Source organism: Linepithema humile, chromosome 6, assembly GCF_040581485.1.
Source record: "Linepithema humile isolate Giens D197 chromosome 6, Lhum_UNIL_v1.0, whole genome shotgun sequence".
Classification (NCBI taxonomy): Eukaryota; Metazoa; Arthropoda; class Insecta; order Hymenoptera; family Formicidae; genus Linepithema; species Linepithema humile.
The window spans coordinates 29,342,268-29,362,921 of NC_090133.1; the positions used below are offsets into that span (position 1 = coordinate 29,342,268).

Sequence of the window (20,654 nt, forward strand, 5' to 3'; positions counted from 1 at the left end):
AGTTAGTGACAAGTCCACGAATGTCGATTGCAAGCATTCAGCAAAACGCAGCAAGTATCAAAAGATTTGATAAAAATATTTCTTTACCTTAATACGTATGATGAGCGAGAATAAAATTCGCTTCAAGGTTGACACAGAATTGGTTGATTCGTCGTCTTCGAGCCACAGAGGTACCGGTTTCTCACCCCCATACACTTTCTGCACCACCTCGTTTACTTCCTTCATAAATACTTTTTGCACAAATACCAAATGATTCAGAAGGTCCGTCGTCAAGGAATGCTCGAACACTCCGATATCTGCAGTCGCGCTCAGATAGCTGCCTTGCCTCAATACGACACCGTCTGCGAAACACAAAAAAAATCAAGAATTATATTCGAGTACGATTATAGAAACATAAAAACACACGCACAGGATTATTTACCTGCCAGTTTGCTATCGTTCAAATTACTACTCCCGTCTTGAACGTATTCGGCCGACACGTGAACTTTAGGTAGCTCGATACTCGCCTCAGACGGTAGATTCGCTTCCGTTACTTGCAGCTTCGTCGTGAAACTCAGATTGTGATGAGGCAGGTCTATGGTGAATTTGGCTTTGCTGCCCGTTATGCCGGAACTGTTCACCTGATCCATTTTGTACTGCGCTTGGAGAGACGGTAGCAACGCCGCGGTTATACTTAGACTTTGAAGTATTATGTGGAATTGCATGACGATAGGTTCTAAGAGGCCGGACACTGCCTGCGGCTTTTCCACATCGATCGAAGGAGCTGGTGCGTAATGATGCGGACTGCCCGGAGCAGCGTCCACTTCGTCCTGCTGTTGCCCTCGTGACACTCTCGATGTCGTTCTACTAACTCTTAATTCCTAATAACAAAGTCAAAATTCACGCAAGCATTAATTTCGCACCATCGTTTAGCTTTTATTAACCCACAATATGATAAAGTAACTTATGGTTCTTCAAGAATAAATAACAACGGAACAACCTAAGAACGCGGATGTCAAAGTGCAAAAAGTATTATAAATTAATATACAAAAAAATATTTTTTAATTTTGATTTGTGATTTTTCTGTACATTAATTCGTATCTCTTGCGCTCCAGCATCCTATCATCCTTTTTGGTTCTTGGGGCTTTGTCTGTTGTTCCACGATATAATACTTGAATGCCGCTGTCAAATTAATGTCTACCTGTAATGTCGACGATAACTGCTTGCTGCCTCTGGTCATCATGCCGTGTAGGGCTACAGGATGCTGCGGTATATCGATATTCACAGCGCCAACGGTCAACAATCCGCTATTCTTGTCCTTCTGGCGCCGCGTGATGCTAGAATACAGGGCTTGCGACTTTCCGACGGTAACTTTCACGACTGTCTGCTGACTCGGCGCAACGCCTTCCAGTAAGACAATCATAGTTCTGCCGATCTGTCCGGTCATACTGCACTCTAAACTTGCGGGCCGCGATTTCTTGCGGCAAGTCAAGCTGGCGTGCAGACTAGTGATCTCCGCTTCGAGCTTCAAACCGCTTAAAGTAGCCAATAATCTAGTTCTATGAATCCGCGTAACACCGAAGATAATCAATCTCGTTCGTTCGCCTGTCACGATGTCTGCAAATCACAAAATAACATTCGATACACAAGTGTTGCACAAATGTGCCCACACGTAAAGTTACGTCTCGTTAACACTTACTTAATTCTCTCGACGGAGGGACAGGTGTCGAGTTATTCTCCGCGTTCAATCCTTTCTCGATATCGGCATCCTTGGTTTCGTTCAAGATCTCGTACTTCCTCCCGCTCTTGTAGTGTTCCGCTGCGTCCGCGGGTATCGAGAATCGATGGGTGATGGTCTTGGTTTCCGGGCGAGTTGCGTACAGATCCAGAAGGTAGTATATGGTTTTCCAGCATCGCGGTGTCAAATGCGTGCTGTCTTTGCACGTGTCCGGCAATACCGTGAATTTGTCCAAACCGGAGCCGCTCGGGCTCGCCCCGAAACTGGGCGTGATCACGCCTTCGCTTAGATTGATGTAGCCCTTGACACTTTTGCCGGTACTGCGTAATTTTTGCGCGAAACTTTGCGGTCGAGATCGTACAGTCGCGCCCGGCAACGCCTTCGACTGGTTAGATCCGAAGCTGCTGCGAAGCAACGGCGCTTCCATCTTCTTGCCACCAACGAGGAACTGTTCTTGCAAGTCGGACGCTAAAAAAATATCTTTCTATCAATTATAATATTTGACAATTATCTATTGTCAATTATAATATTATACATATGCGCATATAATTATTTATATCTAATAAAATACAGCGTATTTACTTGATGACGAGCCGTTTTTCGCAGCGGTGTCATTGACGATTATGTTAGCATTGCGTTTTGCTTCAGGTTGCTGCTCTTTCAATTCCATCTGCGTCTCTTTAACATTCTGATACATGTTGCTTATCTGATGTAATAATCTAAGGAGTGGCATATTCACTTGTTGACTTATATACCGAATGTTTAAACTAATGTTGACCACTGTGCTGGTATGTTTCTTTAATTGACCCCTGGATATGTATAAAACGTTTTGCTTTTGTATCATATCATCCACCGTCATATCGGCCATTTTTTTAACATCGATATCGACGCCGATCCTTTCGCATAAAAATGCCGGTGTCTCTGGTGGTATATCAAGGTAAAACTTGCAGTTAGTTCCCTTCCTTGGCTGATTTGGTAATTTGTTATCTATAAACGTTAGAATAAAAAAAAAAGAGTATTATTTGTGAACGTACAATCGATGAGTACAATCATTTTTAATCATTTCTATTACTTTTCTTTTTGTCTGTTGTCACTTTTCCAAATTCGCTCACGACTATGTCAATGCGCATGGTGTCCATACTGCCTACAAGAGATAAATTTGAGCCCAATGAATCTAAGGAAGACATATTATTTACATTTCCTGATCCAATGACTGATAACATCTGCTGTGGCATAACTGATAAAGACGACAGAAGCGGCTCAAAAATCAGATGCGCATCCAACAGTCTCAGAGAGTCTTTCATTGGATACAGAAAAGCACCGCTCTGTATGTCAGAGTCTTCAGTGTCGTCGGTGGTCATAGTGTTAATTTTTGAATCCTGGAAAAAAAATTTTTACTTGATTTGAGGCAACAAAGTTTGCAGCACAGCGAGCAGCGCTTAAATGTACCTTCGTAGCCTTTTGCTCTGTACGAAAGACCTATGTAAGCAAGAACGAAAGTCAGCACGCAGACAACACGTTTTCAACATATATAAATCTTTACACATTTTCACAACATTTCTTAAACGTTGTTTACATTTTTTTATCAATATGGAGATAATACGGGAACTGCACCTACCCAGTTTCCTTTCAAGTTTCCTTTGTCATTATCCTTTATAAACTCTTGCTGTTTCGCCATCCAGCTATAAAGATCCTCCCCCGTATTTATTGGTTTGGTGGAATGACTTGTGGGAGATGTGACTTGGTCTAAGCTTCCAGTGCTGTGTTGACTACCGTGGCCTATGCCTCCGGAATAGATGCTAGGATTGGAACCAAGTTGGTGCGAATGCGAAATATGAATTTGCGGAGTCTTTTCCTCTCTCAATGTTCCGTAACCTGATGAAAAAATAATTTATAATTGCAATAAATGTAAAATCGCAGATATTATTAATGTGATAATGATAAAAAGATTGTAGAAACTACAAACAAAATGGTACAAATACAAATGGCAATACAAATACGGCAATAATAAAAATTCTCCAAAAGGAATTAACATTCCGGAATATTAGTAAGAAAAGTTATAAATGTAAGTGCAAAATCTTATAGTAATAATTATAAGCAAAAAAAAATAAGATTGCGCATAATTACAGTTTAATTATTCCGAGTATTTTATTCAAAAGTAAATTGCTAATTACTAGCTACTGAGAAGATTAAGTTGCTGTACACTTACTTATATTATTTGGTTCTCGTGTTTGACTGAACAGACCACCAGTGGTGAGCAAGGGGAAAACGATACTTGCACGTGTACTAGCAGGTACTTGCGTTGGTTGCAACGTTTTTCCTCTCTTTGGAAGAGCTACGGGTGGAGAGGGGGAGGAGAATGAGTCCGGGCCTGGAACTGGTGTTGCTATAGGGGTCGTGTCTTTCCCGCGAGGAGAGCTTACAGGAACCGTCAAGCCATCACCACACACACCTGGTCATTGCCACACGAAGCCAAGAGGCGTTTGTATCAGGTAACATTATGTTCGTTAATTGCGGGATTAACAAGCTAATTGGTTGCTAAAGCACAGTGTCTTCAGAAAAGGGAGAAGAAGCGTTAAGCGAGAAACATACATAAATACGTTCATGTATACAGGATTAGTAGAGAAAGCCTTGAAAGCAAAGTAACCTCTTGACGGAGTTAAATATACAGATATTCTGCGAGACGTAACAGCATTTTTGAGAATCAGTCAACGAAAGATGTACATACAAATATAAGAGAGAAAGACTCGGAAAGTTTTTAGTTATTTCATATATGCTTCTATCTGTGTGATTTGGTTTTTCTAATTCTATATGAGTCCATGTGTGAAATATTTTATCTTACAGCATTCAAAAGATATGTTTCTTTTTGCTTTATCTTACAGTTACGAAGCATTACTGTAATAAACAATATACAGGCATGGGGAAAGTAATTACGCTCGTTACGATTATTATACATGCTGTGGGAATAATTTAGTTATTCAGATAATTTCTTTCTTCAAATTACTCTGCCGTTATTAATTATTATTTATAGTGTTGTGTTATAGTGTTGGAATTGTAACTTGTAATACCTGATGTTTTATCTTGTCCGCCTTTGATGTGTGTGTGTTTGTGCATATGGTCCGTGTGGATGAGCATAGCACATTCATCTGTCACTTCCTGATCATCAACATCTCCTGCACTACCCTCCCCATCCGTCAATAGATTCTCCTATAAGTATCAGTGAAGCAAAATCCCAAAAATATTCTTTAGTATTTCTCGTGGCCAGTTTTTGTGATATAAAATAATTTTAAAACTTATGTATTTTGCTAGTGTTCACTAAACTTTTTTTCTCAAATTTCCCGTATACTATCTTGTTTCAAAAGCGCTTTAAAACCGATCTTGTCAGACAAAAAATAGCAGAATGTTCCATTATGATTAATGGTTTTGATATATATAAATTTTTTATAACAATTAAAGGGTTTTCAAGCTGTTTCGTATATAATTATTCATTAAATAGCCACATTTATATTCCGTAAGCATTACCGCACCTGCACCTATGCGCATGAATGTGTGATGTATATACATCACAATGTAAAACAAAAATTGCTGCATTGGACATATATTACAGCTTGTTAAAAAAGCAAATATTTGTAACATATCTCTTAGTGATTATTTGATAATTTTGCAAGAGAAATTTTGAAGCATATAGCCCAATTTTATCTTAAAAATAATTGTTATAATGCAGAATTCTGTAAAAATACTTTTTTAAAAATTCTTACTCCTTTTCACAACGATTTCTTCTTCCACTTCTATCCTATTTACCTTCTGAAAGAAGAAATTCCTAACAAATAATACTTTTCTTATTCGTAACTTTTAAAAATTGAAAAAATTTTAACTTTAACATTTAGAAAACATCATGTATTGTGCTCGCACATTTTCAAAAATTCGATAAGCCATAAATGTTTAAATCGTAATTGCTAGATATTTATTAATCTACGTGTAAAGTGTATATATATATTTTTTTTACCTCGTCCGGATCAGACACTGCAAATGTAACATTCAATGGTTTAACGTGTTTAGTTTTGTAATTGTGCTCCAGCAACAACGGTGTGTAAAGTACATTTTTCCATTGTCTGCTCAATACAATGACGCCCTAATGAAAATCATGGAAATATAAAATTAATATATCGCGCTTTTATATATAAATTATAATTTATGCGAAGATATGTCACACGTCAATTGTTTAAAAAATGATTACCTGTCGCAAGGTGGAAAGAAGTGGCAGATCGGATTCTTTCAAGTTAGCCTCGATATTCGCTATTTCGGACAATAAAACATAATTCTGTAATATAGTACATAACTGACAAGAAGGATCCTCCTGTAGTGTTTTCGCCAATGGTGTCAATCTTCCGTAACGGCTCTATGCAAAGTTAAGAATGTTAGAATGAACGAAACGTTCCTCGTAGCTGCATTAATGTAGCATTATGTATATACCTTCTGAGGCATATGAATTCCTTGTACGTCTAACGCTTCCGCCATCAGACAGGCGACAATCGCGGTGGATCTCCGGTACATCGTGCGGAACATATGAACAATGCGAATCGCAAATTTATTACTTGGATTCATCCACGCGTTGATCGCCGGCGATGCTGTGCTCAGCAGATTCCAATCTAGTCTCGTGTAATCGATTTTTCTCGTTATCGGCGTGCGTGGAGGCGCGGCGAAATTAAACCATACCGTTTTCAGTTCAATAACGCACGACACGGTATTGCCGTTCGATACCTTAGATGCAAGACTGGTGCAGGTAGCGCTCATGTTCATTTGGGTGCCAGTAGCCGCACTTGCCGGCTTTGTTTCCGCCTCCGCGGTAGTAGTTGCCGTGGACGCTGAAAAGTAAAATGAGTGAACACAATGTGGATATAATAATTGATCGATGCATTGTCGGCTTTTACCAGGGGTGTTGTTATCCAAGTCCTCTTGGCTTTTAACGCTATCTGTGCAAAATATTTCAGTTTCAGTCTTCTTATCGCCGTCTCCGTTCTCTCCTTTCTCAAACTGAGATCTCTTGACCACTTTTAGTTTGATTCCTTCCAATCCGCATTCGAACATGATGAATCCTAATCTATCTTCTCCACATCCCATGGTAAACTCTTCGGTAGCTTGCGGCGGTCCGCTTTGCTTCTAAAATGTGTACAATAAATCGCATTCTCAATAATACGCATTCTTATTGAAATAATATTCCAACAGAGATCTACGTACATTCTGCTTTTCTTTTTCGTCTACCAAGTGATGCAGATAATAATCAACACATTTCAACGGCGACGTCATTCTTGTGCAAGTGAATAATACTTTGGAGTAATGCGCAGGTATGGCAGTTATTACTGCATCTTTCAATATCGAAGATTCATTTCTCAGCCTTCTCAATTGAGTATGTGCTTTGCCTGCCGAAAATGACAATTTTACGTAATCGTGCAATTTGAACGTATCGATTTCACTTATTTATTTACCGATATTTAGCGTCACTATAATTTCTTCTTGCTGCTTTTCCGATGTCTCTATGTATACCGTCTCTCCTCCCACGTCAGCTACCACCGCGGCAGTTTGATGTCCAGGCAAAAACGCCTTACTGATTTTATTCACCTTCTTCTGATTCGGCAATGCAGCCGGTTTGTGGAAAGTTTGTACAACCTCCCGAGCCTGTTTTCCCAGATAGAACCTAGCGGTGACATCGTCGAGACAAATCGCAAACAACGAGACGCACGTCAAGTCGCGGATGTTTTCTAACGCGGAGAACGATATGATTTCCTCAACGACAGACGCTTGTAACAACGTTAGGTTCAACTGAAAACAGTTTTCAATATAATAGCAATGCGAAATTAAATAAAAGATAACAATGTAATGTGAATACGGTTCTATGTATTATAAAATAAAATTCTATAACAAGAGCAAACTGTCGCGCCAATATCAGATGTTTATGCACATCTTTGTGTATTGAAATATTTTAGTTCACCGATACGTTTGTAAGCTAAAATAAATACACGAAGCGTGCACAAACATCTGGCATTGATCCAATAACTCACTTTCCTTATAGAATTTGACACACAAAAGATTGTTCATCATTTATTACGCAAAATTATTATACCTTCGGTAAAATAATACTGCCTTGTATTTGCGTCGTGATGCTTTCTTCATAGACATTTGTCTGTAGCGCAATTTTGCCTGTTGAAAAAAGTTATACATGCAGATTGACTTGATTGGAATGTAGGAAAAACTGTAGATAAAAAGTGATATTTTTCATTACCTTGACCGTTTTTAAGATTCCGTTCTGCTGTCGATCGCTTCGAACTGGTTTGGACTTGACTCCAATACGACAAACTTTGATCCTGCTTCAAAATGTTCGCGTCCTCCACTTTGCCTATGCATTCGTTGTGAAGATGATTCAAGATCGTTAACGGGTGTAACGTGGCCAAGGTCGGTATGATACTGTCGATGAAGCGCTGAAGCGACTCGAGAACCATGGGGCTCAGCATGATGTCGACGTCTCCTTTAAATTTGACGATGACCGTCGTGCGCGATCCGCTTTCGTGCAGTATCGCTAATAATTCCTCCTCATTGTGCATCGCGTTACCATCTTGACCTGATTGTACACATAAAACTTTAGATTTTCTCGAGATTCCTACGAGTATATACGATTCTCAATGGCGCTATACCTTCTGTTTGATTTAAAGACGCGTCATCCCACAGATAAGGATGCGTAGGTGTTTTGTTGGACGAGCTCGCGATGGGCGAGCCGTCGCATCGAGTTATCATTTTCAACGACGTGAAACCTTCCGTGACTGTCTCGAGTTTCGGTACGTATCGTCCGCCGACGTAAATTAGCCTGCCGTCGTCCGCGCGTTGGAACAGCGGGGTAGTGAACGCGTCGCCGCCCGAAGGCAGTGACGACTGATTCCAGTTTGAGCAGCGAACCTAACATTATTTGTTCTGCGCTTAGTTTACATATACTGCTTTTACAATGCTGTTCGTATTACATAGTGACACGCATATGAAAAGAATCGTAAACGCAAAGTGAGTTTGTGTTAACGCAAAGATACCTGTGTCAAGTGGCTAACATAACTCGACATCAATAACGGCGAGTCAACGATTGGTTTGTTCACTTGCATATGTAGATTCACAAGCGTGACGTCTTCTTGCGACGATACGGCGGAGATAAAACTTGTGGACGACACCGAATGGCTGTCTGAGGAATCCTGTAAGCCGCAGTTTTCCGTTTGATCGCCGTCATTTTGAAAGCTGGCGTTTCGATTGATTCTGGGGCTCCTTTTTGTGCTCAATATTTGCGTCTTCGCCCTCTCCAACGTGTGCGCTTTATCCGCCACCGAGAAATTCACATTGGTCGAGCTCTCAACGATAGATAGGTCCGAGGAGAATTTTTTCTTTATGCTATCATTGCGATTTAAAACACAGCCGGAGCCGACGATGGACTGTCGTAAGCTGGACGTGCGACTTCCGCTCAATCCGTGGCTCATGTCCTCGTCGGCTGAGTAAAATGCCTCCGAGTGATTCTCGGACGACATAGATATCGTTCGTTGTACCTGTAAACACACACGCGTAATGTAATTGTAATGAATGTATCCAAAGCGAAGTTTTGTATTTTTTCGTATCTTTACCGCTCCTTTCTTTACCTCCTGCTTTAATCGTTCTTCCGAGTTTGTTCTCGCGTATAACGAATGATGAGAATCCGATACGTTCACTCCTTCGCTCCCGTCTCTCGCAGTCGATCGCGTGGACGCGGAAAGATTAAATTCAGTTGGAACCGTGGGCAACGACTGCGGACTGCTCGACCCGAGCGTTTCCGCGTTTTCCGTCGCGGTGAAATAATCTACAGCCAATTTGGAATCGGACACGCTACTCTTGGGTATAGTTTCGATCTCTGGTACGCTTAAAATGGATTTACTGCGTTCCGCGTTTAATTTAGAATCGGAATCCAATTTTTGGGGTAACTGCACTACAGGACTGGCATCAATCAGACGAGAATATGGTACATCTTTCGCATTCGGTCCGCTATAACAGAAAAATTTATAAGTCAGTACTTTTCAAATAAAGACACTTGTCTGATTATCGTAAAATTATATTCTTTCATAACTTTTATGCTAATTAATTCACTCAACACTTTACTACTTTAGCTTTGTTAGTGACGTGGAATGGATTATAAAATAAAATATATAGTTTTAGTGCAAAATATCTAAATTTTAGAATCTATCGACAATTGAAAAAGTATTGTCTACCATTATCATGCAATGTCAAAAAACAAAATACATATTTGAATCGTTTCGATTCGATTAAAAAGACCATTGTAAATTCGTAAAATTACCGCATTGATGTATAAGAGAATCTTCTATCCAGCGGTTTTCTGTCCCCGCTGGGTATCAGTGGACTTGCAGACGCGACGTTTAATTTCGTGCTACTGTTTTCTTCTCTATTATAATCGGCCAAAGATCTTGACGCTTCGACACTCTTCTTCAAAGTTTGCGTGCCATCTTGACTGACTGTTACTTTCAATCCCGTCGTAGGATAATATACATCTTGCAAGGATATATCCTGCAGACTGTACGGTGGTGTGTGAAATACTAATTGACCGTCGTGTAAAATGGACTGTCCGAATCCTTTCTCTTTTCCAGGTTCGTGAATTCTAAAAATGGAATAACAATTTCATAAAATAATCAAGAATATTGTAAAAAATAAAAAACTAACAAACCTGAAAGTCAGTCAATAGGAATTTTTTTCTCAATACGTAAAAATAAATATCTACCTATAAGCAGCAATGTTGATACCATCTTGAAGATCGTGGTAGCTCGGCTTAAAAAATCTTGGTCCGTTTCGATTATTGCCGAAGAACGCACAACCGCCTATACAGCCGCACTTTGTCGCCTTCACCCCGCTTTCCTGCGGCCACAAAAACCACAAACGCTTCGTTGCCTCGTCGTGCATTTTTAAATATTTATTTTGTACTAAATGCAAATTGTGTTCCGGAGTCGGAAGGGAAATCGCAGCTTCTAAAATAACCGGACCCAGTGATATCGATCCCACCTCAAGCCATATATCCGATCCATCGCCTGTAATAAATATTAGAAATATTAAGTTTCTTTAAAAAAAAAAGTTTCTTTTATTGAAATATCTATTAAATGCATATCATTAATATTATTCTCTTTTATAAACATTTAAATATGTTGGCGCAAACAGTAGTTCTTTCTCATCAGACGATAGATAAATACAAAGGATACCTGACATTCGACTGCTTGCATTATTATGAGATCTTCCGCTGCCGGTTGTATTAGTATTACTTGTATTTGCGAAATAATCCGCCGCGGACATAAACTGTCGAATTGATATTGTAGGTAAAACCGCGGTGACACCCGACTTGACTTGATGCCCGTGAAGATTACAAGTGGCAACGCGGATCGGAGATATCCAAAACTGCATGACAGTGCCCATTTCTTGCAGATATAAATCAACGGCGTCTATGGACAGTCTCGTCATTCTATACTTTATATCCTCGGAGCTCGGACATCTAACATAAAATTGAGATTTAATTCAATGGCAGAAATGATCGATAATCCTTGTTATACAATAAAAGAATGTACCTGTAATGTTTGTCGACATCACTCTCCGGACACTGCAACGGCGGGAGACCGTGGTGGCATTGGAACGGCAAATTAGGCGGACGCAAACTGTTCTCGGTGTTCTTCGCCATCAGCAGGAACGTCTCCAACGATGTAACCAAGTGATGCAACTGAGGAGAAGTGATTTTGCCGCTCAGTTTGCCCAGCTGCACCTCGATCAGCCACGCGTACTCCAATGTCTCCTGATCCAAGCTCCGCCCTTCGTTGCTGAACATGGCGTGGCCCCTAACTTGCAGCGCGCTCAGCATTAGATGCCCCTGACTCAGGTGATGCTCCTTGTTTGGCCTCGCTACGTTATCCGTAACTAGAGCGATGGCAGGCGAGAGCAGCAGCTGAAGCTGCGTTTCCCTGTAGCCCTTTCTCATCTCAAATCCGAAGCGTTCCAGCAGTATAACCGGACACGGCGGATCGTTCTCGTTGCAATTCTTTACGAGATGCGCCTGAATGTCGTGCATAGTGACACCAACGGTGACTTCGAGTGGCCTGTAATCTCGCGGATCAAACGGCTTAGATTTCACTTCCTCGTCTTCCATGGACGCCTCGATGCTGCTGTTCTGCACATCCTTGTCTTTATTTCTGTCCGCGGCCGCCGAACTGCTTCTGCTCTGCTGCATATCGGTGAAGGTTTGATAATCACCGAACAGGTTCTCCTTTAAGTGCATAAAGTTCTTTAACAAAGACCCGTATACGATTAATATGGACGGTCCGATTTCGAGTTCCACGCTGACTTTGTCGGGCGTTATGGACTGCGGGTCAAATTTCTGCGCGCCGTTTCTTCCCCATTGCAAGCCCGGCGATTTTCTGCATTTCGGAATTCGCATGGGAGATAAAAGGATCTCCTCCTTCTCCGGAGTTGTTATATTGGCTTGCGGGGTGGGACCCAAAGGTGGACACAGGTGATAAATATAATTGATACTCAACGCCACGATCGGCACGAACCAACAATCAACCCATCCCGATTCCTTTTGACAAAAATTCCTCCATTTCTTGCCTCTGTGTAGTTCATGCAGATACTTGTGAGATCCATCGCGCGTCATAATTTTCGCGTTCTTATTTAACGCTAACAAAATAATACGATTGGTGTTGACCTCTGGCAAATAAAATGAAAGATCGACACTCTCTCCTTGAATCCAAAAACGCAATGGTATGGTGACGGGTAGAAAATCCACGAACGGAAGGTCAAACGACAGGTCAAAAAATTCCCCGCAAAAGGCAATGTGCGCATTCTCCTGGTTCTGCGACGAACAGTCAATCCAGTTGTATTCATTGCAGACTGTGATCACTTCAAACTCCTTCAGAAGCAAACTAAACTTCCAAGTGTACGGAACAAAGTGCAAAATGTCGGGTCTTGCCTTACTCGCCCAATCGTTGATCATATCTTGAAAGAAATCTTTGTGCGAATAAACTAAATTGGCGGTTGCTTTACATCCAGTTAGATTCAGTGTCCATTCCTGATAATCGTTCCATCTGATGGGATAATGGCACTTCACTCCGAATTCCAAGGTCTCGCTTTCAACGAGGCTCCGATATTGCAGGCTGGTCGTGGCTTCCAAATGCAAGAGCTGACCCGTGATCTTTGTAGTGTATCCATCCTGCAATACTATCCACGGCATTGTAATCTCCAAGTACGATCCCGGTCCTACATTAACATGAACAGCATTCGTCTCTCTGTTCTTGCTGAAAAGTATGTCGATCGTCGCCTCATTCAGTGTTGACAATCTAATGTCGAATGATTGAACCTGTCTTTTATCGCCCGGCTTAGGTGACTTTGTAACCTTCAACGACTGGTAATCATTGGGGAAGAAGAACTTGAATAAATGCTCCCGCTGTCTGTCCGCCCACGGGCCGTAACTGAAATCCGTACCCTTTCCGCACTTGATGTCGATACCCCATATGGGAGGCATCGCCTCGACCATGTCACCGTTCACCAATTGTATCATTTCAGGATGCTCCGGTACGACGCCCGATTCGTCCATGTAATAATAAACTTCCATGTTGTTTGAACTCAAAACGACAAAACCTTCACCCATATATCTAGGTGGATCGTCAACCATCCCAGTGTACTTTGGGCTTGGCGCTAGAATAACTTTGAAATTTTCTGCCTTGCACTTGGTAAAGTGCATGAAATGATCGTGCCTAGATGCTGCCGGTTTCGTAGAATATACAAAATGCGCTTCCTCCACAGTTATCGACAATGTAGTCGGTACTAGTCTATTGCCGAACACTAGTCTCCCCTGGAAATAATGCACCAATTGCAAGTTTTAAAAATTTGTTCATATCCAAAGTAGATAGAATGAGAATATGAGTTGAAACGTTACTAACTGTGCAAATATCAAGTTTAATGACTGGTATCAAATCTCTCCAAGTACGCGCAATCACGTGAGCCTCCTTCTTTCTGATGTTATCCACATGACGAGATACGTCCATCGCATTAATCTGTGAATGACGAGTTTCGTTAGTTGCATTATTTACAGACTCTCCATCCCGATCGTCTATGTTTATATTGTGGCTATCCTCGTCGGGAAACATTTGTGGTGTAAGACCGAAGGATTTCTCCAATTGTGCATAAAGTTGACAGCGATTGTAAACATGTAACTCAAAGCCATTTAACATGACTGACAGCCGTGTGTCAGAATGTGAGAGATCTGCAATTGATATAAAAAGTCTCGATATATCGTTATAATTAAAACTTATGCGATAATTATAATAAATATTAGACAAAATGTTTACCTTCCGATACATCTTTAGGAACATAACTTCTCCACCATCTAAATATAAGCCAGCCATCCTGAATTCTAAAGCTATAATCTGTTGTGATATAGACTATATCCCTAAACATTATCTTCCCACTTAAAGCACTTAATGTGAAGGATCCTGTGATTGAAACAGAAATATAATAACAATTCATAAAAATTCAACATTAATTAATTATAAAAATTACATGTTCTTACCAACTTTAACATAACCATCTCTAATAATAAATCGATTTAACAATTTTGTTATTATGTAACCAGCTACTCTACTATTATAATAAGCAATATAAACAATCCAGGATATGGCTGATACTAATGAACACAACAACCATATAAAGTTGCTGTCCATTTTGAGATCATCCAAGATAACATGATCGGAATAATTCCAAAATGCTGATTCAAACCCATCAAAGAAAGATGGGACTGTAACATTGTATACTTCATTCTCTTCCATGATGATGCTATTTCTCTGGACTATTGAATCACAAACTATTATTCATCGCGTTTTCCTAAAATAATAGAAAGATTGGTGTATTATATTTATTAATTCTGTATAATGCATACAATTATTTAATTTTCTACCAAATATAAAAAATTTACTAAAAAATTATTATACTATTACTACTACTAGTTTATTATACTAATTTCTTCATTTTTAATTTATCTTATTTATCAACATAACCTATGCATACGTTTACAATTGCAAAGTAATTTGATTACAATTTAATTGAAAATGATACTTATTGTATTATTATCTATTTTTATTTTCTAATATTTTTCAATGTATCGATTGACACGTCATTGAAAATTTTATTTAAGAAATAAATATCACAAGAAACCGAGATATAAATGTATATTTAAGAAACACAAATTCTATAATAAATTATTTATATGGTATTTATGCGTTTATTTGCATACAACAAAAATTTCAATTCTTCTCTCTAAAAATAATTTGTTACAATAGTAACGATCTTCCTTGCAGAAAATTTATCCCGTTTAATAAAGAAAACATTATATTTCGATGATTCACCTTAGACACCCGGGTATAAAGCACATCGAAGTCTCGCAGTGCCAATCATGCTTTTGTGTTTATCATTACAGTAATCTCGAAGAAATGTCAAAGAACTGTCATCAGTGAACGGTGAACACGCATAACCACTCCATACTTGACTGATTCATTGTACAGGTAAGTTCGTATTACGCCTGCCACTTGCATGACATCAAGCGTCCAATAAAAAAATTTATTTTCTAGAGACATATATAAAGGTATATCCAGCATGACCTAAGTGACTTAGATCCTGTTAAATATACCTTTATATATGTCTCTAGAAAATAAATTCTTTTATTGGACATTGGATATCATGCAGGTGACAGACGCAATAGGTCTGTTTTTTATAGCTGAATTGGTTGCACTAGTTCAGAGTTTATCTTTTTCCCTTTATATTGGAAGAAAAAAGATAAACTCTGAACTAGTGCAGCCAATTCAGCATAAAGAACAGATCTATGATATAATCCTCGAGTGGTGCAAGCAGATGTAAATATAAAGAATTCCAAAAAAATTTTCGAACTAACTTAAAGACAAAAATCTTTCTCTCTTATCCGAATTATTTTTATACTACTTATATGAGCAGTATGTCAAAAAATACGCGTGAGAACGAATTGCTGGCAGAAATTACAGAGTTGCGTGCATTATTACATAGGAAAGAGACTGAATTAATTCATTTGCGACGCGAGAAACAAATCACGCAGGAATATGGTTTGAATAATGATGAGATTAACAGATATAGCCGTCAGCTTCTTTTGACAGAAATTGGTGTGCAAGGTATAGTATATATACAAATTTTAATAACATGTTATGTGTGAAAAGAAATAACATGTAATATTTTCTCGTTCTGGTTTTAGGTCAAAAAACGATAAAGGATAGTTCTGTGCTTATCGTAGGAGCTGGTGGTCTTGGTTGTCCTGCAGCATTGTATTTGGCATGTGCTGGGCTTGGTCATATTGGCATAGTTGATTATGATAATGTTGAAATAAACAATCTTCATAGGCAATTATTATACACAGAAACCAGTGTTGGTACTGCCAAAGTGACTGCAGCAGCAGAAAGTATTAATCGGTATAGTAGCATTATAAATTGATTGTGTATTGATTAAAATTAAGTACTTTTGAAAATAATTTTTAACAGAAATTTGTGATAATGTTATAAATCTTAAGTTGTTAAAATATCAAGAGTTGATTTTAAAAGTAAAAAATTTTCAAATATAAATGTAGATATATTAAAATCTAATTGTAAAATTTTTTATAGTTAAAATTAAAGAATTTGTAATTTAATAGAATCACGGTTGGTGATACACTATCTGCATGCATTATTCATCCATTTTATTATTTATAATGATTAAATTTTTCTTAATTCAATTATCTTAATTGGAAAAATTAATTTTTATTTTGTAATTTTGCTCTTAGGTTAAATAGTTATATCAAAGTCACTCCGTATAAAATCCAGCTAGATAGTGAGAACGCTTTGGATATCATAAAGAATTATGATGTTGTAATAGATGCTACGGACAATGTAGCCACTCGTTATTTGTTAAATGATGCATGTGTCTTGAGTGGGAAACCGTTAGTCTCTGGATCAGCTCTGCGATTTGAAGGACATTTGTCGGTATTTAATTATAAGGGCCCTTGCTACAGATGTATATTTCCTGAGCCTCCACCACCAGAAACTGTAACAAATTGTGGAGATGGAGGTGTTCTTGGTGCAGGTAAAATCCTCTCTTTCAATTTTTATATATTTTTTTAATTCATATGTTGATGATTATTTTATTTAAATTCTCATTGTTGGATGTCAGCTGTTGGAACAATTGGCGTACTGCAAGCATTGGAAACATTAAAAATAATACTTAATATCCCCGATGTACTTTCCGGACGACTTTTGTTATTTGATGGAATAAAAACAAAATTCCACAATGTATGTTTGCGTCCAAAAAATGCAGATTGTGCGATTTGTGGAGAACATCGTATTATATGTAAATTAATTGATTATGAAGAATTTTGTGGTGCAAAGGCGAATGACAAAGAGATTAATTTGGATTTACTGAAGAAAGAGGAAAGAATATCAGTCGAAGAATATAATCAAATCATAAAAGATGATTTAAAATCTCATATATTGATCGATGTACGTTCACCTGAAGAATATCAAATTTGTCACTTGCAGCATTCGATTAATATTCCTTTTACGCAACTTCACAAGGACCGGAGCTTAAAATTAATAAGAGATAACATAAAGAAGATTGAGAAAAGGCATATACATGGTCCAACAGACAGTAAGATATATTAATATATTTACAATATCACATAATATTTTCCTGCTATCAGATTAATTGTAATTAATAATAGATAAGAATGTTTATGCTGTATTTATTTTTTCAGTGTATCTTCTCTGTAGACGGGGTAATGATTCGCAAAAGGCTGTGCAATATTTGAAAACGTTACTTGCTGAAGATACCTTAAGAATAAAAGACATAATTGGAGGTATACATGCTTGGAGTAAGAAAATTGATTCAACATTTCCTAGATATTGAAATTATAAAGGATAAGAATGAAAAGGAAAATGAGGAAGGAAAAGAATGTAATTTTTGTTAATGTAACATCTTTGTAAATAAATATATTTTTGACTTTGAACATTTTCTATTTAAAGATTATTGCATTATCGACAAGTATATTACATTTCAATATTATATATATATATTACATCTTAAAATAATAAGATTTTTGTCTCCACAAATCTCAGAAATTTGTTATTACGAGTAATACACAAGTCTGGGACATATACAATATATACAATATATTTAATTGGAATATTTTTCTATCTCCTCAGCAGTTAAACTAGTTTCCGGGTATTTGTAGTGAAACTCTGGTAAACTTCTTAATTTTTCTGCTGCTTGTTCCGGTGTCAAATCTCTTTGTGACTGAGCTAAAAGCTCATAGCCTACCATATGTTTCTTTATGGTAGCAGATCGTAATAAAGGTGGCAAATATATCCCGTGGAATGTCCAATATGGATAATCATCGTTAATATGTGTGCCGGTTGGAGCACCTTTAATTGTAGATCGATAAATTAATAATTATGAATTTTATGTACATATGCACATATAATAGATTAAAATAATATGTGAATAATAAATAAATGAATATTTGATGATGATTATCCCTTACCATGCCACCCCATCGAATATGGAAAAGAGCATTGAAACAGATTATCATATTTCGTACACAATCTTTTTATAATGACAGATAGAGATTCTTGTTGACTATCTGACAAATCTTGCATTCTAGTTACTTGCTTTTTTGGTAGTACCATAGTTTCATAAGGCCAAACAGCCCAAAATGGTACTATAGCTATCCAATCTCGATTCTCAATTACAATACGCTCCTGTAAATCCATGTAGAAATTTAAGCTAAAATTGCATTAAATGAATGATTCTGAATACATAAAGATAAACTGTTGCTCTTATTGATATCATACCCCAAAATGCTGGATTATTTACAATAATTCTAACCTTCTTTAAAACTTCTTTTTGCATATAGTCAATGAGAAGAGGTTTCTTGTTTCGTTTATAATAGTCACTTAAATATTCATCTTTTATTCTAGCTTCATTCGGTAAAAACGAACTGGCCCATATCTGGCAATGAGGATGTGCATTGCTGCAACCCATCAGTGCACCTCTATTTTCAAATATCTGAACCCAAGTCCATTTCTTGCCCAACTCCAGCATCTCAAAGATCCACCTATTTTATTTTATGATGCTTATTTCACACAAATAATCAATAACCAATATCTCTACACAGTATGTGTGTATGCGTGTGTACTCACTGTTTCACCACTTCTTTGATTTCATGAATTTTCATCAATGCTATTGTAACATTTGACTTTGGATGAAAGCACATCACTTTGCAAGTACCTTTGGCAGACGCCATTTGAAATAATTCATCATCCAATTTTGGTGGATTTGGCACAGACTCCAATAAAGCAGGAAAATCATTCACAAATGAAAATGTGTTTTGGTACATTGGAGTAATCTGTAACATGTAATAGCATAAAATGACAATCTTGAATGATCTAATGTGTAGTAATAGAATGAGAAAAAACAGTCCTGTAAAATTTTCAATATTACATTAAATATTGGATTTTTTAAATTATTAATAAAACATAATATATTAATATAAATAGAAATATAGGCAATAGCATAACACTAAAATAATTTTAAAAGAGGATAGCAAAATATTTTATCACATAGAATTAAAAAAATATTCTACTATTTCAAAAAATTAAAACAGTAAAACATTATTTGTGTATTATGTAAGTAAAACATAAGCAATCAACTAACTTCTCCATTAGCTCTGACATTGCCTGGACAAAGTGGATTTTTAGGATCATAATCTGAAAGTTCTTCATCTGTACTAGGTTCTATTTGTCCTCCCCAGGGTCGTTTCATACGATGTGGTGATACTAGTACCCATTCTCCTTTTAATGGATTATATCGTATATGTTGATGTTCTACAAAATTATTAAATTTTAATAACTGTTGTTAAAAATTAGAATATATCATTATACATCTAACTGTATATCTACTCTATATATCTAACCAGTTGGATCAAATGCCAATGATAAGTTTTCTGGTTGGTTTTCTATCCCATCTTTGGATTTATCCTGTGATACATTGCCTATTACAGATTTATAAATTTTTATAAATCATCCTTTGGAATATTTCTAATATTATCATACAGAAGCTTGCAAAAAATGTATTAAAATCATATGTTTCAATTTATATTAAAATTGTAAGACTGAACAATAGATTCAAATCTTTTGCTTTCTACAAATTTCATTACATAATATTTGTTTTTTATTTGTGTTCGGTAATATTACATTTTAGATTATACAAAAGATATTATTTAACGTATTTATTTTTTTTTTTTTTGAGAAAAAATCATCCAATATTTTTTACGTTATAGTTATTAAATTTGCATTAAATTACATCGAAATTATTTAACAATTAACTTCAAAAGTATACAGTATAAGCTTACCTTTATCGGACATTGTATATATAAATTCTGAATCGCTCCTACTATAGAACTGCAGAAATTCTGCGACATATCAACGATTAATAAATGTTGATGTCACTGTTGTACATTTATATAAGCTGTATTTTTGTGCAGATAACGAATGAACAAGCATATAACCTTTCATAGGTCAATAAATAAAATCGTAAAAAGATTACGAAATCAAATCGCGGTCATATAGGGTGTTCTACATTTTCTCAATAGAATTTAAAAGTACTTGTATTGCGGACAAAAGTGAGTACGAAATCGGTCCGAGTTCTCGGACAAAGTTTTTATTACTAGATTATTTCACCAATCACATCCAAGTGCTTACTAATTCACTAGCTTTATTAAGTGAACGATTTTCATCTATCCCGGATCAATTAATCACTATTTTACAATGAATTCAAGTCTTTTATTGAT

General features: G+C 37.2%; 3 protein-coding genes across 18 annotated transcripts in view; 1 reads left to right on the forward strand and 2 right to left on the reverse strand.

Annotated features, from left to right (window-relative positions):
* Positions 1-15,318, reverse strand: part of tweek (transmembrane protein KIAA1109 homolog tweek) — a 25,285-nt gene extending 9,967 nt beyond the window's left edge. For 4 of the 14 annotated variants that reach the window (XM_067357669.1, XM_067357667.1, XM_067357671.1 and 1 more), the window contains exons 1-29: positions 15,163-15,318; positions 14,331-14,641; positions 14,110-14,253; positions 13,702-14,024; positions 11,341-13,613; positions 10,981-11,267; positions 10,509-10,812; positions 10,071-10,388; positions 9,367-9,760; positions 8,791-9,291; positions 8,407-8,665; positions 7,998-8,333; positions 7,839-7,915; positions 7,204-7,537; positions 6,956-7,137; positions 6,649-6,877; positions 6,191-6,582; positions 5,955-6,116; positions 5,724-5,849; positions 4,786-4,924; positions 3,927-4,169; positions 3,336-3,592; positions 3,167-3,196; positions 2,790-3,096; positions 2,300-2,704; positions 1,679-2,197; positions 1,181-1,596; positions 422-860; positions 88-341 (exon numbers count right to left, since the gene is read on the reverse strand). In XM_067357669.1, the coding sequence (XP_067213770.1) occupies positions 88-341; positions 422-860; positions 1,181-1,596; positions 1,679-2,197; positions 2,300-2,704; positions 2,790-3,096; positions 3,167-3,196; positions 3,336-3,592; positions 3,927-4,169; positions 4,786-4,924; positions 5,724-5,849; positions 5,955-6,116; positions 6,191-6,582; positions 6,649-6,877; positions 6,956-7,137; positions 7,204-7,537; positions 7,839-7,915; positions 7,998-8,333; positions 8,407-8,665; positions 8,791-9,291; positions 9,367-9,760; positions 10,071-10,388; positions 10,509-10,812; positions 10,981-11,267; positions 11,341-13,613; positions 13,702-14,024; positions 14,110-14,253; positions 14,331-14,586 (9,906 nt within the window). In that variant the 5' untranslated portion in view covers positions 14,587-14,641; positions 15,163-15,318. Of the gene's footprint in view, positions 1-87; positions 342-421; positions 861-1,180; positions 1,597-1,678; positions 2,198-2,299; positions 2,705-2,789; positions 3,097-3,166; positions 3,197-3,335; positions 3,593-3,926; positions 4,170-4,785; positions 4,925-5,475; positions 5,522-5,723; positions 5,850-5,954; positions 6,117-6,190; positions 6,583-6,648; positions 6,878-6,955; positions 7,138-7,203; positions 7,538-7,838; positions 7,916-7,997; positions 8,334-8,406; positions 8,666-8,790; positions 9,292-9,366; positions 9,761-10,070; positions 10,389-10,508; positions 10,813-10,980; positions 11,268-11,340; positions 13,614-13,701; positions 14,025-14,109; positions 14,254-14,330; positions 14,642-15,162 lie in introns of all 14 variants that reach the window. The other 10 variants (XM_067357678.1, XM_012365297.2, XM_067357677.1 and 7 more) reach the window with 7 other exon arrangements.
* A 160-nt stretch (positions 15,319-15,478) lies between these two features.
* Uba4 (Ubiquitin-like activating enzyme 4) lies at positions 15,479-17,813 on the forward strand. Of its 2 annotated transcripts, none has more exons than XM_012365145.2 (6): positions 15,479-15,666; positions 15,764-15,954; positions 16,035-16,248; positions 16,596-16,894; positions 16,982-17,455; positions 17,562-17,813. In XM_012365145.2, the coding sequence occupies exons 1-6, from the start codon at positions 15,494-15,496 to the stop codon at positions 17,711-17,713; spliced, it is 1,503 nt and encodes a 500-aa protein (XP_012220568.2). In that variant the 5' UTR covers positions 15,479-15,493; the 3' UTR covers positions 17,714-17,813. The 2 variants fall into 2 exon arrangements, with proteins under 2 accessions (XP_012220568.2, XP_067213846.1); XM_067357745.1 differs by having other exon boundaries at positions 15,833-15,954.
* Galt (Galactose-1-phosphate uridylyltransferase) lies at positions 17,782-20,526 on the reverse strand. Of its 2 annotated transcripts, none has more exons than XM_012365735.2 (7): positions 20,217-20,526; positions 19,779-19,856; positions 19,520-19,689; positions 19,006-19,211; positions 18,692-18,920; positions 18,348-18,564; positions 17,782-18,228 (listed from the first exon to the last, which is right to left on the reverse strand). In XM_012365735.2, the coding sequence occupies exons 1-7, from the start codon at positions 20,227-20,229 to the stop codon at positions 17,981-17,983; spliced, it is 1,161 nt and encodes a 386-aa protein (XP_012221158.1). In that variant the 5' UTR covers positions 20,230-20,526; the 3' UTR covers positions 17,782-17,980. The 2 variants fall into 2 exon arrangements, with proteins under 2 accessions (XP_012221158.1, XP_067213866.1); XM_067357765.1 differs by having other exon boundaries at positions 19,765-19,856.
* Positions 20,527-20,654: the final 128 nt, after the last annotated feature.

Coding starts and splice junctions, on each gene's coding strand:
- Uba4 (XM_012365145.2), top strand. CDS start 15,494: ATGCAGGTGACAGACGCAATAGGTCTGTTTTTTATAGCTGAATTGGTT. Junction 15,667..15,763: donor CTCGAGTGGTGCAAGCAGAT/GTAAATATAAAG, acceptor TTATATGAGCAG/TATGTCAAAAAATACGCGTG. Junction 15,955..16,034: donor GACAGAAATTGGTGTGCAAG/GTATAGTATATA, acceptor TTCTGGTTTTAG/GTCAAAAAACGATAAAGGAT.
- Galt (XM_012365735.2), bottom strand. Junction 19,690..19,778: donor ATTGGCATTTGATCCAACTG/GTTAGATATATA, acceptor ATAATTTTGTAG/AACATCAACATATACGATAT. Junction 18,921..19,005: donor ATCAAAGAAGTGGTGAAACA/GTGAGTACACAC, acceptor AAAATAAAATAG/GTGGATCTTTGAGATGCTGG.